This window comes from Solenopsis invicta, chromosome 1, assembly GCF_016802725.1.
Source record: "Solenopsis invicta isolate M01_SB chromosome 1, UNIL_Sinv_3.0, whole genome shotgun sequence".
Taxonomy (NCBI): Eukaryota; Metazoa; Arthropoda; class Insecta; order Hymenoptera; family Formicidae; genus Solenopsis; species Solenopsis invicta.
In genome coordinates, this window is record NC_052664.1 from 14,621,221 (window position 1) to 14,641,498 (window position 20,278).

The 20,278-nt window shown below is 30.7% G+C and overlaps 1 protein-coding gene across 3 annotated transcripts in view; it reads left to right on the plus strand.

The window, feature by feature from the left end:
* The first annotated feature begins 1,403 nt into the window (after positions 1 to 1,403).
* LOC105194318 overlaps positions 1,404 to 20,278 on the plus strand; it is a 294,708-nt gene continuing 275,833 nt past the window's right edge. Inside the window, exons 1-2 of one of the 3 annotated variants that reach the window (XM_011159177.3) lie at positions 1,404 to 2,629; positions 3,535 to 3,566. In XM_011159177.3, coding sequence (XP_011157479.1) covers positions 2,564 to 2,629; positions 3,535 to 3,566 — 98 coding nt within the window. In that variant the 5' untranslated portion in view covers positions 1,404 to 2,563. The remainder of the gene's footprint in view (positions 2,630 to 3,534; positions 3,567 to 20,278) is intronic. The other 2 variants (XM_026132193.2, XR_005575573.1) reach the window with 2 other exon arrangements.

Here is a 20,278-nt window from a genome sequence, read left to right on the forward strand (position 1 = left end):
TACATAAAGAAAAAAATTATGTAACCTAAAATTTCTTTTGGAAAACATAATAAATAAACATTTACTTTTTTACACAATTTAAATATTCGTAGAAGAAACTTTTATAATATATTTATACGTGAAAATATCAACAATATATAATTTCTTCGTTAAATATTTCGAAAGTATATATTTAAAATAACATAAAAATAAAATTTATACGTACATTAATTGTATTATTTAAAATGTCGAGAATAATCTTCTATTGCGGAGATTAATGAGCGATTAATTCCAACTTAATTTCAGTACAAATAAATAATTATTTACCTCATGGTTGCTCCGCCGTTGCACGATGTTTCCTAGGCTTCCTCCTCCTTTCGAATCTCTGCCCCTTCATTGCTTCTCTTTCTTGGTCACTCACATAATATTCACTCGCGAGAACACAGTTAATTGCGATCATGCTTATTTTAATCATCACAATGCGATAATAGCGCGGCACGCTCGACATTAATCGCACACGACACGCGCGTTTTACTATTCTTGCAACGAGAAAATATCACCGAAACTACGTGGCAGAACGATTCGCTCTCGACGTTCGCGTCGTGACGTGCATAAATTATCGTAACGAGCGGATCTCAAGCGCGAGCGACAAAATCAAAGTACTGCTAATTTCACGTGCCGCTCGCGCACTTACCCTTTCCTGCCTTTCCTCCTCCCTCCCGACTACATCTAACTTGTCGATTCCGCCGACATTCATTCTCATGCATTTTCCCGATTTTATGTAGAGAGTGTTACGCGATTCGTGTTTCAGCGATTACTCAAATACCTCAGTGAAACACACAATCATTGTTATAATTCCTACCTAATTATTACTTTCGTTCATACATCATCTACATACATACCTATCCGAATTGCTCGAACCGCGTAATGATCGACGATCTAGCTTTGCTTAACGTTCCCGGTATAAATCGCCACGCGCGATTTATTATACCGCGGCGAGGAAACGGCATTGAAATTGTGTTGAACGAAGCCACGGACCGCTCGGCATACGCGACGCGACATGCGTGCTGTGTAGTTAAGTAATGGTCGAATCTCGAACGCGACGAAATCAGAGGGACGCGCTGCAACTTCACACTACACGTCGCAGCCGCCCGCACGTTCTTCCCCCCCTCTTCATTCCTTTCGCCGAGCGACTGAATTATAACCGTCGCTCCCGACGGCATTCTCGTGCTTTTTCTCGAATTTCCGTAGCAAGCATTACACGCTCGCGATTATTATTCCCACATGATGACGTAGATTATAATTGAATGCACGAGAGCTAAGATTAAAGACAAATACGATCGTCGCTTCCCCAAGTAGTCGCGCGAATGATGTACCGACCGAATAAATATCGCGCAACGCACACTTTAACGAATCGGAATTGAGGAAAATCGTATCTCTCAGTGGAATATACACATAATCGTTGTTACAATTCGTACCTGTTCATTACTTTTGCGTTGAATGAAACCACGAACTGCTCGGCGTACGTATACGCGATGCGACAGGCATTCTGAGTAATAGACGAATCTCGAGCGACGAAAAGAGAGAGAGAGACGCAACTTCACGTATTTCCCGGGCCGCGCGTCCTTCCCCTCTCCCCACCTCTTACCTCGCGAGTGTACTATAACCTGCTCTCCGCGGCATTCTCACGCATTTTCCGGAGTTTGTTGAGCAAACACTACACGCTCGCGTTTCAACGATTACTATTCCATACGACACGTAGATAAATTAATACGCGAATTAAGATTGTGTGTGGGTGTGTGTGTGTGTGTGTATGTGGAGTGCGGTATTTGGAAACACGATCGTCACTTCGCAGAGTGTTGACACGATAGAAACTTCTCGAACAATGTGATCTAACGCGCGCTTTAGTGCATGTATCAGAAACGAATAGGTCTGTGAAATAATCGTGAAACTTTATCTACATTCGTGCACGAGCTGTCCGAGCTACTCGACGCGTTCGACGCGAGATGCAACGATCGGGCGGGCAGTAGTCTGAAGTTGTAGTTGGTCGAGCACGCCAACTTCGGAGCGTGGCTAATTTCACCGTTCAATCGTGCGAAGTGTCTGTCCGCGCCTCGCTCCGGTCGCAACGGGGTCTGTCCGCGTCTCGAAGATCGAAGGGAATAATGCTATGACACACGGTGGATATCTCGGGCCGCTGTTTAGGCGTCCGACCGTCCTCCCGTCCTCCCGTCCAACGAACGACAACAAGGTTATGCCGCGCGCGTAAACACAACGGCACGTCGCGCGCCGGAGACTCTTCGCGCGACATACTAACAGTCGACTTGTCGCCGTGCGCATGAATCTTCCGTCCTTCTCTCGCTTTTCGAATATACATAATTATTGGCATCGCGTATACGACGCATGATGCACGGCTTGCCGAACCTTGAGTAGTTCGATGTGAGCGTTACTCCCTGTGCACCGACCGCGGTAATTGCGTTCGGTAAGAAGATCAAAGCACTCGATGTGAGATTCGTGCTTTACCAATCTGTACGTCGTTAAAGAAATAATTATCGTACTGTCCGCTGCCGCGTGCGTGTATTATATGTGCGTGTGTGAGTGTGTACAAGTGCGTATCATCAGGACGACAACGGGGATCAAGAGGAATAACGTACGTGAATAATTTTATGAGATTGATAAAATAGATATAAGATTATCTAACCTAACCTAACCCTCTCTCTACTATCTTGGGTATTTCGTGTACAACCGATTCGTATTCATACAAGTGTCTCAAAAATTCAGTGAATTAAAATTATATACATTTTATTATTTTTTACAGTTTCAATATTTGTTCTAGAAAGCTAAAAATATGTTCGTAAATTTTTAGAGATTTTTCTTAATTTTGAATACGTGAAAAAAAGTACAGATTTGAGATACTCAAGATTGTAGGGATAAGACAGTTTTGAGCATGATTGTAGAGGTTAATCATAAACGATGATTAGATAATATTCTAATTAAATATATATTCTAATTAAATTACCGTTTGCCGACGTATTTTGACGGAACTGTTTCACAGAAATATAATTGCGAACAAACTGTTTTTTAATTAACTTTTTACAGTCTGCAATTTAAATTTTGATAAGAGACAATAGAAATAATCTCTTATGTGTTTTTATGCATGCGTTTACTTCAAGTTTATTTTTTTAAGATATAGAAAAAATAAGACAAGAGAAAAATTTCATATATGTAATATAAATATTTAAATTAACAAGTATATACACCAAGAAAAAAAAATTGTTGATTGAAATTTTCAACTTGAATAAATTTTTTCTAGTATTTATGTATTTAAATTAAAATATGTAATGCTTGAATTAAATATATAAATTTTTACAAAATTTAATTAAAAAAATCAATTTACGTTTTCTAAAAGAAATTTTATATTAAAAATTTTTTCTTTATGTAATTTTTTGAATAAGCTTGAAGTGAGATAAAAAATTAAACGTGCACAGTAATGTTCTTCAAAAAATTAATTTTTTTTGGCATTGTTTGAATTTGAATATGTTTTATTTGTTATAGATTTACGTACTCCGCTGCTGCGCATCGTATTGGTGAGTGCTAAATAAATTTTTTGTAAAAGTTATACGCATGATAAGCAATATTAGAAAAGGAAGGAAGAAACAAGTTTTTCTAGCAATTGGTAATATTAAATAATTTTATTTTACAATAATACAGAAACAATAAAAGCGTTTTATATTGTGTATTATTGTGAACTATCTCTCTCTCTCTCTCTGCTCTTGATTTGAATTTATTATTTATTCTTATAATTATTATATCTAAAAAATGAAAGATTCAAGTTAAGAATAATATTTTGTACGAAGAATCTTCTATAAACTATCTCAGAAGTTAAATAGTTACGTATTAATTATATTAAAAAATAATTGTTACTAATAATTTCTAATGTATTGTATTAAAAATGTATCTGGCAAACTGATTAGATTATAAACAATAATCGCTTATACAACAAATTTCTATTTTCCATTTCTTTTCTTTATTGCATAATCACTGCACAAATTTTATTAAATTACGACCGATTAATTGATTAAAATGTTTTTTTTGCGACACTATTATAACAAATTAACAGATGGTTGATTGTTTAGTTGAAAATATAACCTGTCGCTAAAATATATTAGCACAGTGTTTTCTAAACTGTGTCGCCAAAGAAAAATTGTTTGACGCAACTATTAAAATTATGAGATGAAAGTTTTTGTTAAATCTATACTGTATTATTTTTAAAATATTAAAATTGTTTGTATATTAGTAAGAGTATTTTAAAGTAGTCTCCACGGCAGTAAATAAAATATCTTTGCTATTTCGCAAATAATATAGGATTTACATTGTTTTGGAATTTTATTGGTATTTACATTATCGAATACAGCTCTGATAACTTTGCTTCAGATATATTATAGAGGTGTTATGCCAACATTAAAACTTATTTTCCAAATTTTATTATTTTTTAAATCACACAAGGTGTCACATAAAGAATAATGAAATTTGAAAAATAGATTTTAAATAAGTATATCTCGAAAACAATCGCAAGACCGCCGATTAATTTTTAATTAAAGAAAAGTTATTCAGTATCTTCACCTCTATAACACATCTCAAGCTTAAAGTCTTCAGAGCTATGTCCGTTAATGTAAACAAGTATATATTTAAAAAATTTTTAGAAGAATAATTTGTTAATTTCTGTACACCGTTAACCGTGCTGACTGTAATTTGCCTGTATCATATTATGTTTAACAAATTTTAACATACATAAAGTTAAATTATCGACATTGAAAATGTTATTGAGTTCAAGAAATTGATTTAAATTTGGTCGTTTAATATTTAGCAATATAGTTTTCTAATGATTATTTTAAGAAATCTCTTTTCTCGTATCAAATGAAAGTTTTGTCGCATTGTCCTTTTAGATAACATTGATTATTTGTATATATATGTAATTTATATGTTTGTATATTTATGTGGTTGTATATTACTTACAATAATTATGAACAAACAATATCGATAGTGACGCGTATCATGAAAATTATAACTTTTTTTTCAGTAATAATTATGTGTCAGACCTATATGATTTACTCTCGGCTAAAGAAATAATTTTTTAACTCTCAAAGAAAAATACATGCTTAATGTCGAATAAAAACTTTCGAGCACAACGCGCTAAACTTTGAAAAACGAAAATATATGATGTACTCGCGAGAAAGATTGCGAGTTTGCGAGAGCTCGTTAAAAAGAAAAACGAGCAAGGATATTTTTAAATGGGAAAAAATTACGTTTCTATTATATAAAGTTTGAAAAAGAAGTTGTTATTTTGTAAAATTGATTATCAATATTCTCATTTCTCAATTACAAAGAAAAGTTTTCTGTTAGATTAATTAATACTGTACAAATTTAGATACTTACTAAATATCCAATTTTTACTATAAATCCTAATAAATCATGCAATTTTAGATGTGACGTTATGAAAAATCACGCAATGCACAAAAAAAAAATGTTGGATACCGCGTCGATTTAACACGAATTAACGCTTCTGTGACCTATGTTTCGCTTTTTTACGGATCGTTCAACTATTTTCACAGCCTCTTTCTCACCGCCATTGCGGAATTGCGTTGTATTGTCATTTGATCGCGTTTCGTTTTCCCGTTTGGACGTCATACGTGATATTTTAGTCGATCAAGACGCTCGTTCTGGGAAGGAGATGTAACGAATCACGTTGAGCGAGAAAGAATAAGAATGCCTTCCTCGATTCGCGACGAAGCGCGACGAGAAGGCGAAAGAGGAAATTGTACTTGCATGAATGGAACATGGCTTTTTGATCCTATCATTCCTCTCACCCCTCTGTTTGACGTGAGCCAAAATTACGTCTACCACTGGTCTCGTTTCACTCCTCTTTCCCATGAAGTTTACAATGCCCCGTTTTCAAATTCGAGACACGCTCACTCTAATTCAACGACGATAAGTCGTCGTGCGCAGTCATGTTCGTTCAACCATCGACGCATCGACGAGATTCGCGTTGGATGACAACGAAAGGACTTGGATTGGATTAGACGTGCTGATTAGATAGGGATAGAACAAGGTGATGGTGTAACTCTGGATAAGAAAGACGGGGGTAGGAAGAGCTGTATGACATAAACGCTCTCTGAACATGTCAACGCCCTTACGAGCGAACTGCACTAATTTTGCAGGATTTGCTCCTCATCGGAAATTTCGCTTCCTCGATCTAGCCGCAGAATAGCTTTATAGGTCTTATCTTTCGATTCCAGACACGTTTTCTAATCTGATAGCGGTAATTCGGCGATCCACTGACGAACACATATTCACTGTACAAGAATAAGTATACAGTAGAAACTGCGAACAGAAACCAAATACAAATGCAAATTCAATTCTATTTCATACTGCTTCCAAATATTACCAAATTGACTGAATAAAATTGAATAACGCATGTTTTGTATAAAAGGTTTCTTTTCTCTTTAATTTCATAAATTTTCTTTATATAGTCACATTTTATCTAAAACCAAAGTTTCTTAGAAATTTTTTTTAAAAAATTTAATTATGCAATCTTTTATTTTTTAATATATAATTTAAAATATTTTATCATAAAAATTAATAAAGGTAAATAATGTAAAATTTTATATTACAAAGAACATAGAAAATCTTTTAAAATATCTTTAAAAAATTTTTTAAAATGTCTTTTAAAAATACTTTTTAAAAATATCTTGTATACCGAGTTATACACGCTCAACAGCAAAATTTATTCTGCAGTTAAAAAATAAGCAAATTTCAAAAAGTGACTTTTCAAAAATGTAACTTCTTCAAAAATAATTGTAATAAAAATTTTCAAAAAGCTTGAAGTCCTTACTTTTTAGATCAATGCTTTAGAAAACGACTTACTAATTATTTACGAAGCTGTATGGATGTAAATGGAGACGTCACATATAAAAACTTTTACAAAGTTTGTGGTGTTTTATGACATGAATTAGAAATTTCATTCAAAATTTCTGTCGTACCATTAATTATAATGCAAATTTATTTGGATAATATCGAGGATAAAATAAATTGAGCTAATTGAAATATCTTATAATATGTATGTAATGTATATAATGAAATATTGTATCGATATTTAAAATTAGAGACGAATTTTGATGTAAGTATTGTAGAAATCCGAGATTTCTAACAGACTCTTTGAATAAAATAACAATCCATTACTTAAATAAGACATACTAAAAGAAATAATTCTTTGTGCTAAGACATAGAATAAACCGTCTGTCACAAATAAATTTGAAAATTTGCCTCGCTAGAGAACTTCGACGTACATAACCGTTGAAGTTTCGAGCCTGTGCTGCGCTTTTTTTCCTTCTCGAGTTTAACTCATCGCCAACTATTTTCAGACAGTTCGCTTGCACTCTCCGCGTGTATTCGCCTCGATCGAAATCGATTTCCGAAATCGAGGCGTCAAAGGTTTCCTCTCGGAACTCGGTTTAGTGAAAAAGAGAACAGTAGCGCTTGAAAAATTGTAAGTTAGAAAAGTTACAAAGGTGAAAGCGCTGCGAGCGAATTACTTAGAAATAATGGCCGGGGAATTTTCTAAGAGTATCTGAACATAGAATTGTCGAACATTTACTGTACCTTGAAATAAAGGCATCTTAAAATATATTTGACGCAAATAAAATAATCGATTGGTAAGAAAAATATTGCAAATTGCAACTTATATTAACAGTATTCAAAATCTTTTTAATTTATTATGTAATTTTTAACAAATATTTCTTTCATAGAGTTGTATTATGATAGAATCATTATTTATAATTCTATCATATACATATAATACCTAGAATTGTTTGAGAGTAGGTAATTTAGAGTACATAATAAATAACAGTTATTATACATATTACATCTCGTATTACATGAAGTATTTGTATTATAAAAATGACTATTTAATGTATAATTTAATGTACCTTCAAATAAAGGCGTTTCAGATTATACATAACACAAATAAAATAATTAATCAATAATAAAAATATTGCAATATATGATTCAGTATTCTAAGAATTTTGTATTATGCAACCTCTATCTCAGAGTTTATATTTCTACTATAATACACATAACAATACATGAAGCATTTTATAATCTAATGACAAAATAAAAAAATACAATTATCATATGCATCGCAAATTGACATTCGACAAAAGATTGCTTATTTAAAAGTATATACATGAAAAGGATAATTTTGCCAAAATACAGATCTAAAAATAATTATGTTGAACCATTAAAAAATTTATATTGGATGTTCAAGGTAATTACTAAAATATCAAAATTTTTTCTAGCAGTGTCATCATGCTTGAACGTCTTACATAATTATTTTGATAATCTAACTTAAAATTATTTTTGATCTATATCTAACTAAATTTTTAGATACTACAATAAAACTGTTCTTCCCGTATAGGATATGATATCGCTACATTATTTTTACTGGAAGTGTCTACTTGTTCCTGGAATACGAACAGTAAAACTTTTTACAGTCTCTGACGATCTCGCAAAATTTACAAATTATGCACGATCTATCCATTCCATCTTTTTCTCCGTCGACTGGCAATGTCATCCTTCGCGAATGCGCTTGAAAAATTTTTGAATTATACCGCCAGTTTATATTAACCTTCTTTGTCCGCACGTCCCCGCAAGGAGACGTCGCGGTTCCCCGATCGAATAGCATGCGAATTGGATACAAAATGTATCCACGAATCGTGTGACATATTCATGCGCGGTCGAATGAGATCGAGCAATTTAACGTCGTTTCATCAATTTTTCAAAATGCTATTTTGAAACATCCATTATCAATCCTCTTCTTCTTCTCTTTCTCCGTTCCAATTCCAATATAGATGAATCATTCGTAAAACAAATAGTTTTCAGAGAAAGTAATGATTAATCATCTGATTATATCTATAATCGTATTTTTTAGCGGCTTGCTAATTACTTACCGCATCTATACTTCAGCAGCCATTAGGAAACTTGGGTGTTCGAAACTTCACGAAGTTTCCAGGCCAATCTTCTGATGTTGCATGTAGTATAATTGTTATCCACAGGCTAAACTTGCTCTTCATTACTTAATGTTACTTGACATATTGTGTGAAAAATTACGTAATTACAGATAATATAATTCACAAATCCATATATTTCCCTTTTAAGTTTGCAGCTGTTATTTTCTTACTTATATATAAAGATTTATGTACTCGTTTATTAAATTCTTTACTGAATCATATTAATTTCGCAGAATATGCATTCTTAAAAACCTTGATCTTGTTCTATAAAAATGAAATTGAATAGTTGTCAATAATAATAAGATTATAGGTAACAGCATATCTTGCTCAACGATTTTTTCACAATTTCCACCTCATGTGAACTACGTATCACATTTTTATCGGTTTTAAAACACAATCCTTAATCAAAACTGGTAACTTAATATCACAAATTAAATTGACGAGCAATTTAATAATATTGATATCCCCGAGCATCTTAAAAAAACTGTAATGAATTTATTGCAATAAATAACATCTCATCCAGGATTCGAATCTTAATCTCCCTATTCCCTGGATTCTGTGCGGGCTTATCAATTTGACTACCGAGGCACGTGGTAATATTTATCGCAATAACCAACGTATATTACCGGAACATCTTTTTTTAAGCGATGTATTATTATCAACAACTTATAAGATTAGGATTAATGAAAATGTCAAACATAAAGAAAACACCAAGATCCGTTGATCGGTAATGGCTCTCTCTTCTTTACATTTGAGTAATTGGTATTATGCACAAATTATTCAACAATTATTGTTCAATTTTATACACGAATAAATGTTAAAAATAATTTATATTTTTTACAAAGTTAATTTTTTTTTCGACAAATATTAAAGGAACTGTTTGAATTTTTGAATACAGTTAATTGTTTATTAACTATATTTTAAATAAAAAAACTATGGGAAATAATTACAATCATAATCACAAATAACTATACGTCATTATTTAGATTTCAGCAACTTATAAATTGTGTATAAAAAACTGAACGCTCATATTTCTCTTTCGATTTTTGGAAATTTTTTCTCCAGACAAATTGGATGTCATTCGGAATAATTCAGTCATTATGATCTTTGACTTTTAGTCGTCATGCGTTGTCACGGAGAAAATCCAGATCTTTATTGCCCAATATTATGCCATATTCCGAAAAAGGGAAAAGAAAATAGACGAGATCTCGCAGTTTGCTATACGCACGCTATGTTTCATCGCGGACCCTGTTCTCTTTCATAGTGGTGACGCAATATGATGTACGAGCGTTTCATGCTCGCCAGGGAAAAGAATACAGAGTGATCGATGGTATAATTAATTCAGCTGCGACGGAATCGTACGATGTACGATCGATCGACAGGTATCGATTGAAAGTTGACAAATCTCTTTCGCGACGTCGGAGTGTTAAGTATTAGCATCAATCGTTATCTGACCGGATGACTATACTTTCAAACCGATTACAAACCGCAATTAGGCAACAACGATAAAGTTTTATGATGTAGCATTAATGATATCTTTTCGTACAAAATTACCTTATTTAACGGAAACATTCACTCATAAAGGCTAATGAGAGTCAGGTGCGGTTAGATGCGCAATTATTAGTTAAAAAAATACTTTTCTTTATTAAGTATATTGATCTATTATTGTATGTATCGACTCTCTCTCTTTACAGAAAAAATTTATCAAAATTAAATATTTACTTGAAAATTAGTAATATTTTTATATAATCATGGCAGATTATGTTTTCATCTTCTATTTGTTGCAGAATTTAAACATTGAATACCATTTCAGATTTTGGCAACCGATAATGACTTTATGTCGTGAGTCTGAGGTACACTTAATGGAATTCTCATTAACTTTCTTGCTGAGGATGACTTTAAAGAAAATTGAATTGTACGATTGATTGATATACTAAAGTCAATTGTTTTTCAATTTAAAATTAACTTATTCAACAGATAGAATTATATAGAAATGCATCGCGCATGTGTAAACTTAACTATACATAACTAATCATATTAATATGAATATTACTGCAAATTAAATGTTAACAATTTAATTATTATTAATATACATTCGTTTATTCAATAAATAAAAGAATTATATGACAGATATATAAAGTTGTTACATTAAGATAAAAAACTCTAAATATTTTTTTGAAAAATAGAAATACTCTTAAAATTTTTAAAAAATAAAATTGTTATTTAATTTGATCAAGATAAAAATAATACAATTATTAATTGCGCTATCGTAAAGCAACTTTAGCTTTACTATAACATTATTTCTTTGTTTCTCATTAAATAAATATAAAGAATTAAGGAATTAATTGTTAAATTAACAAAATATCTATATTATATATGACATAGATATGAAGAATATTTCTGCTTTTAATCAAGTTTCGAAGTTTTGTGGAAATTTCCGACAGACATCTTTCATGCAGATGTTACTGTATTAATGAAGCCACTACCACACTTGCATTTTGTCCAAGACATTTTCGTTGCTTGTCCGCAATGCAATGAGCTCTCTAACAAGGTACAGAGATGTGTGCGTGTACCGAGAGATATAATAGTGAAAATTATGCGAAAATGTAGTATTAAAATGTATGAGATAGCTAACTGGCAATTTCCTTTTTTTTAGAATACTATATTCTACTGTCATGACATCAAATTACATAAAAATTAATTTTATTAACGATATAAAGAACTGGCACAATAAGAGTGTCTATCCTTTATTTTTTATTTATTATTTTTTTATTTTATCACGCGCAAGAAACAGATAACAAAAATAAACTATTTAAAATTAAATGAGTCGGAGAAATTCCTTTTCTCTGAAGAAAACTGAATAATGAAAAACTTCGATCTTTGAAATTATTTATTGTTTATTCGAACGATAATTATTTGGTAGAGGTAAACATAGACAAAAGGCAAAATTTTTTGTTGAAGTAACAACATAACTTTATAAATTGTTTGCACATATACCGTCAATTCCGGTCAATTCCATATGAAAGCATTTTGCATGATAAAAATGGTGCTATTGGCTAGAACTTTAAGTTTAACCATAAGTTAACTAGATAATGAGAAACCAGGTTTTAGTAGCGTGGGACAAGAAGGCTCCGTATAAAATGCATGTAATCTGCACGTATAATAGTCAATCATGCCACGGCGGCGGCGTGACGCAGAGTTGTACTAAGCGCCACGGCGCACGGTATCTATCATTAAATATGAGCCAACTGACTCCGACCACTCATCTGCTTTATTTTAATCATTTTATGAATGCAAATTGCGTTTATTACTCAAAATAGTATATCATACGTTTGCAAAAAGCTTCACTCTAATTAGTAACACGTTATTTAACTTTATACATTGACGCTAAAAAGTATTAATATAAAATTTCAGGAGTCTTAAAAATTTACTTTGCTAAATTGACTTTTTTATTTTTTAAAAATGTAATATTATTCCGATTTTAATGAAACTTAAAGAGAAGTATCTATATTCTAAAAGGATGTTTCGTGATTTTTTGTTTGCTGTTTGTTTCAAGATAAATACTAAAAAAGAACACATAGCCAACAAGCCTCTGGTGTCATTTAGTCCCGGTCTCCCCTACATATTACATACATTTATCGCAAAGAAAAATCTTCCAAATGCAAATTTCATGAAACTGCTTAATTTCTGTTTAAGTTTTTTGTTTGAGTGTTAAACTTTTTTTTGTTTTAAATAATCTTTGTGTCTAAACTCTTTATTAAATTTTCATTAAACCTTCACCGCTTCGATAAAGTGTCCAGTACATCCACTATGACATAAAATCACGGAGGATTATTTTATAATTAAAGCGTCTAACGAGAGCTGACGATCTATGTTAATAATTAATTTTTCTCGAGAATTTAATATTTCGCGGAAATTCAATTATACGCTCAGAATGCGATTTCTAACATAATACGTAATTAGCGGTTTATTTTTCCACGAAAATTCGGCTTTCCCTGAACGTGAATAAAGGTGGAACAGCGATCGACATATAGAATAATGGTGGAAATTCGATCTTAAATACTTCGATTAGAAGTTTCCTGCTAGGGTGTCGATTTTATGGATGCCTTACGGACGTAAATCCTTCTACGACCAGGACATATCGATCGGTACTTTATCTCGTACGGAAACGACTTCAAATCACGGCGCGAAAGATTGCGAGTCTCGCTCGTGATTTCGTTTCGTTTTCACATAAAGTTTTCACACCCTCGTTGAAGCTGATTCTCCGATTTGACTTTAACGTTGCTCATATGGTTTCCACGTTTTAACAATGCGTGTTAAAATAGACGTTATTTTACATCCTGGATATGGTATCACCGTACGATTTCGATCAAGATTTATACAATATATAAAATAAGAAACAAATTCATAAAACAATAGAAAACCGACTACTTTTTTTTTATAAATAACCTGCTATTGTTTAATTCAAATTAAATTTGCGAAGATAAATATTTGAACGAAATTTATACAAAAGACAATTTTTGAAAAGACATATTAAACTTGATAAAATTGTGAAAATAATTGAAATTATATTATAAAAAACGTAATTATTATTAAAAAAATTCAAAAACGTATAAACTTTATTACATTAAAAATATTTTACCTAACTAATAATAGACGATACATGGTTTATGATTTTTTTATATGCGGCAGTATGAAGATAATTGAATTTTTGTAAAATTATAATTTGCAGAGTTAACTGTTATATATTTTTTTGAAAAAAAATATGAATGTACAGTCACTACTCATTACAGTCACTACTCACGAATAGAATTGTGTGTTGCTTAGTTTACTTTATTTTATTGCAATATTTTCATTAAAAGAGTATATGAGGTAATTATTTTTGAGTAATTGTAATAATTTTAAAAGTAATTTGTTAACAATAATAAGTTAAATTGTTAATCTCTAGAAAGAATATCAAAAAGTAAATTTTATTTGAACTGTATATTATAGACTTGTAAATTATTATTAGCTTTAAAAAAGATATGTTTTAAATTTTCAAGAAGTAGGAAATTACAGTGACAAAAGTAACGATCTCTTAAGTCTTTCCTTTTGGTGAAATCGAGTTTACAACCGTTTAAAAAAGTTGCAGGTTCTTGCGGGTGTAAGAGTGCGCGGTAAACGTTAAAATGAGGACCATGAGTGACCTAATATATAGGTAGAGAGGTCTGCTTTTATTTCACTCTTACGCGACCGCCATAAATCTGCTACTCTTGTCCACGAGGGATGAAAGGTCGAAAGAATGAGAAAGAGACAGAGAGAATGAGCAAAGGGGACGAAGGGGTAGCTCCACGGGAACAGAATTGCAGAATAATACAGCGGAGATGTCGGCGACGTGGAGCATCGAACGCGCCAGATTTAATTTTGGCTTTTTTTATATTCGATGTGACGCATTCGGAATTCAAATGAACTCGATATAATGCCGTTACGCGATCCCGCAGCCCGCAACCGTTGCGCTTTATTTTTCGTATGAAATGCGGTCGGGATTCTTTTGCATTCGACTGCCGCTCGCGTTCTGCTATTGCCGCGCTCTTTCTTGTGCTGGATCATTATGGCACTTTACTTACGTTTTGATGTTTTGAATAAATTTATTTATTACTCCTATAAAATTGATAAAGTGCCAATGGTAGACTTGGTGTCGTTTATATATAACAGAAATAAGTCTCTCTTTTCTCAAATCGAGTTCTGCAAAAAAAAAAACTAATATTAGAACTAGTGATAAAATTTTATTCTTTTTTCAATTTTTTAAGCAAATTTTATTTTTATAGAATTTTAACAAAAAGATTAATTAATTAATTGAAAGATGAATTGTAAAATTAAATTTAAAAAATCAAAGATAAAATCGAAAAATCTGCAAAAAAATTGATTGAAAGTCGAGAAACTTTAGATTGATTTCGAGATTCAAGATTTTAGTATGTAAACTGTCATATTGCGATGCACAGTGAATAAAACACACGATTTACAAGCGTAAAATGCTTGGGTATATTTTGCATATGTAATTAAATCCGAATCAATAATGCGCGATTACCATAAACGAGCGGCTTGCGACCAAAGCCACATTTTCAATCTGCTGCAAACATCTGTATACAGAATAATCCGGAATTGCCACCCCACTTTATCTGTAAATGATTTGAACTTGCACAAATAATTTGTAAGCATTTTTGCCTCTTTTTAAATAGAAATTTTACAGCTTATATTATCTTGTCACAATCTTCACTATTAACTTATTAAAAAATAAGGGTCTTAAAATTTGTTGTTAAAGATTAAATATGCTCTGTAAAATGAATCGTTTAATGTTTGTTCATAAGTTTATTGTAAAATGCAAAAATGTAAAACTGGTTCTACAAAACATCAAAAATATAAAAAAAAAACTTAAATATAATTATACAATCATAATAAGCAATCCTGTAAAAAAGTTTCGATATTCTAGCAATCAGTTTAAACGTTCTACAAATTATTTTAAATAATATATAAAATTATCTAAGAAAATTATTTTTAGATTTGTATCTATCTAAATTTTTAAATACTTCAGCAAAACCATATTTGTATATAGTTTTTTTTAATTGGAGATAAAAGTTTAAATACAATTATGTAATAATAGTATAAACAATATTATGTAATATTACACACAAGAAAGAAAATATATTGAATATAAGATAATTAGTTTTAGCAGTAAATAACTACAGAAACGAGAAAAACAGTTTTAACTACAAATAAATATCGAATAGCGACATAGCGAATAATACAAATAGTACAATTATTGATGATAAATTATAGATTAAAGTCAATATATATTATAATACAAAATATTTAATTTGGCTGAATATTAAGCTTGTCGAAGTAAGCATAAAATGAAAATTTTTACTTTGGTCAGCGATGATTCCATACAGAAGTTATTAATAAGTAATCGTGAGATTGCATCAAAACTTGAATCATGGGTGGAAGTATCCTACCAATTAAATCCTAAATCTCGTTAATCTGACATCTGAATAGTATAATCAAAACCACCACTCATAGATTCTTCTATATAAATCGGGAGTGAAGTAAACTCACTCTTTTCCATCGCTTTTTCATTTCAATTGTGACCCGTGCGCATTCTTATATGTACTAGAACTCTGATTTTTTCTTGAAGTTGAGAAATAATCTTCGTGCTTTTCTTTGCGTCACGAGTGTTCAATATTGAAAATGGGTGATGACCTTCTTGAACTTTGACCCATTGCTGAACTACGAATGATCGTCTCAGAATAATAACAGATCTTATTTGTTAAGTAGAAAGTCACATTATTTTACATTATGATAATTTTCTTCTTTTCTATACATCTTTCTTTTGATCCTCAAAATTGTTTTTTATTTTTTATCTCTATTTGTTAATAATTTGTTAACATGTTTTTTTCTTAATTAATGATAATCCACTCGCGAATACACTTATACGTTCAGTGAACCGTGAACTTTATTTTTCTTTTTAATACGGAGTTTTGTTAATTCAGCAAGTCTCACTTTTAACTTGCGAGTTTACTAATAAATTTAGCGAATTTACTTTTTTCTCTCTCAAATAAATCCTTGCCCTTTTCTGTATTTATTATCTACAAATCTTAAATGAACTGTAATTTCTTCTCTTTTCTCTGCTCCGCTTGTACACTCAACACACATACAGACATCAATTTTTTCACATATCAATATGGTAAGAAAAGGGGATAAGATTTTTATTTAATTGTAGATTAAAATCATTTTATAGAAAAATCTTCCTCTACGATTCCTTGAACTATTGTAACACTAGCAGTTTATATACTCTCGAACAATATTGTCATATGCACACTTATAAGTTATCTAAATTTTAATTTTATACGATTTTAGTAAATTTATTTTGCGGTTCTGTATAGGATTTAGTTTGTATAATATTTTTTATTTTTCTTTTTTTTTAGTTTATTACTATAAAAACCTCACTCTCAAACCTCTCTATTCAAGATCGCACAAGGTTTAGTCCTAGGTTAAAAGGATTAAGATCCTTCACGTAAAAATAGGATCAATAATCATGTTGATCAGATGGTGTCATAGCGTCCTATCAGAACATTGACCCGTATTTAAGTCTAAAAAACGTATTCGATTTGCAGCACGCTCCTCGGTTTACCCACGAGAGCACAGTCTCTGTGAAAAACGTCTTTTTTCTCGGCTTATCTCTTTTCTTTTCCTGAATAATAATACAGAAATTTTTTGAAAAGATAACAATAATTTGATCTTGGGAAAATCAAACTTTATTCAATTATCAATAACGTAAAAAATTAGTAGGTCAATAAAGATTTTATTAAAATATAAATTATTCAGATTTTAAAATATTCGGAATAAGTATGGCATCTCTTTTGAATATAATTGCGTTGCAAATTAAAAGATACATGAAAAAATCAATAAAATATTAAATATTTAATCTAAAATATCTAGTAAAATGATTAGCGTGAAAATTACCTTATCAGTTTTGATTACTTCGTTATGAGACACAATATTTTTAATGTGCATAATTACAAGTTTCTTCTAATTTTATTCGCGAATTAAATGTTTTAGTCTTTAATGCACAACAAATTATAAATAATTAAAAGTAATTTATTTGATACTATCGAATTATTATATTATTACTTATATATTAATCTTATCAACTGAATTAGACTGTTAACAATTTTATTGTAAATTTTATAATATTTGTTGATAGATTCGCAGAAATATTTTATTTATTTTAATAGCTGAAATTTTTTAGATTCTTTTAATATCGACAGAAATATTTATATACGTTATTATTTTTATGCATAACCGTTTTGTTTTTATCATTATATAAATACCGATATAGTGCAAAAAATATTAGAAAAATGAAGATTGATGGCAAAGCATACTCAAAGAACTAAATATCTTTGTTCAATGAGATGTTGCAGAAAAGATGAGGATTTAATATCATATTATTGTAACATCGTCGTCTTTTAAGGTGCTTTGTATCTTGATCGAAAGTTTAATATTTGAATTTAAAAGCCGTTTTACTTTCATTATACACGGCTTGCAAATAGGTACGCCACTCCGCTAAGCATAAACTCCAACGAAACTCTGAAGAAACTAGCATTTGCCGGCACGAGAGAGAAATTTCTTTGCGCAATTTACGATGGCTTACTAAATATTTTACGGACCAACATTTGTCTGCCGATCGTGTGTCTGGTGGCCCCATATTTGCGTATTTCGAAGTTTCAAACAAAAAGTTCAACAATGCCGCACTGCACTGCTCAAATACACTTTTTCTTTAACTACATTCATCTAACATGAGAATTCATTATGGCAATGTATTTGAAGTAAAATTTATTTGTGCATTTTTTTGCATTTGATTAAGTAAAGCGCTTACTAGCTCAAAAATCGTACGTGAAGCGTTTACAACTGCTCAAGCTTAAAACTGAAATCGAAATTCTTTATTTAACGCTATAGGTATAAGTTATCTTGCTATTTAACAATATTTCGTGTTTTATTATTATCAGCAATTTAAAGATTTACTGAAATTTTAGAAAATAAAGAGTGCAAGGTTTTAAAATATAAATATGAAAATGGGCTGCTCGTAAATAATCAAAATATTTGATTTGTGGTAATTACGGTATTTGAGAGAGTTTCGATTTTAGTCATACATTTTTATGGAACGAATGCCATCATGACGCTAGCAATTAGAGAAGCGAGACAATTGCGGCAGCCGTGCATCAAAGCGCTGGGCGTATCTGCATTCTTCTGCGTTTGATTAATCGACAAGTATTTAACCAGTGAATATTTATCATCTCTCATCCTCTTCCGTCAACGGTTTGCATTGTCCTCCAGTGCCCTTTACGTCATCGTACGATGTGCTTTCGTGCGTAATCCACTGCCGGCTGTATTAAGCATCGTCCTTAAACGGACGGATTTTATGTATGTACTTTACGAAAATGGGGTGTGTTACGTCAAAAGGATATTTTACATAGAATAATTTATAGAGAATAAAGCGAAAGAAATAAAGGTTTTATGAAATACTTTTATTAGCATTCCTAAAACACTTAACTCGCACCCCAATATAATTTACTATATGTCCTTATTTGTTTATCTAAATGTTGTGATGATGTTTAAAAAAGATTTTTAATACAATGATTTAAATAGATAAAGAAAGAAATAAATGCCTTTGTCGTGAGTGAAAAATAATTTTATTTCAACAATTTTAATAGATGGAATTATTAGTAATATTATTGTGATAAATGACAAAATTAATTTAACAACAATAGATCATAAATATGATAATTAGCATTTTGTGTGTAGAATAATAAATAAGACTAGAGTTTTATATTATATAAAAATATATTATATATATTATAGTAAAACAATGACAGAATATTTTTTATAAAATCTGAACAATATTCATTATTTTATTCTCATGCTTTTATTCTTTAGAGATTCATCAAAAAATTAGCAACTAAAATATATTACTACTAAATAAAATATTTTACAAAATTGCTAAAGCAACAATTAAATATTATTTTTAATAATACTCGTTTATATCTATTATTCTCAAATAATTTTTACTTTACATTTTACTTCAACATTTTTCTTAATTAATTTATAAAATCCAACAGAAAAATGTACGAATATTTTTTATATTTTTACAAGTTGATGCAGAAATACGAATAATAAAATTCCAAAACAACTTTGTCGATTACAATGTCGAAAAACGCGTGAATATAAAAGCACTCGAGGAAAAAAAAGGTTAAATGTACGTACTTACTCCAGTTACGCCATGGTGAAATATGCATCCTCTTCAAAAACCGGCGTGCATTTACGTAATCGTAGATATTTCATGCATACGTTCTTTCGAGCGTATTGAATTTTGCGCAGAATTTCATACTGCGCGGTGCATCTAAATTCTGTCTCACATACACATCAATTCTGAAAGAATGTAACAATAGCGAACTTCCTAACGCAAAAAGTAAGTTCATTTTCAACGAAATTACTTATTTTATTCGATGTAATCATTTTTATATTTACAGAAATTCTATATCAAATATTTAACAAAGCTTTTTTATTTTAATTTATATCATACAAGATATAATTTGGACAATTTTTATGGAAAAATAATTAAATATTTCTATGTCAAAATAATAAAAATTAGCTTGTAGAACTTGTTTGAAAAAATAAAAGAATTATATTTCAAGTAGTAA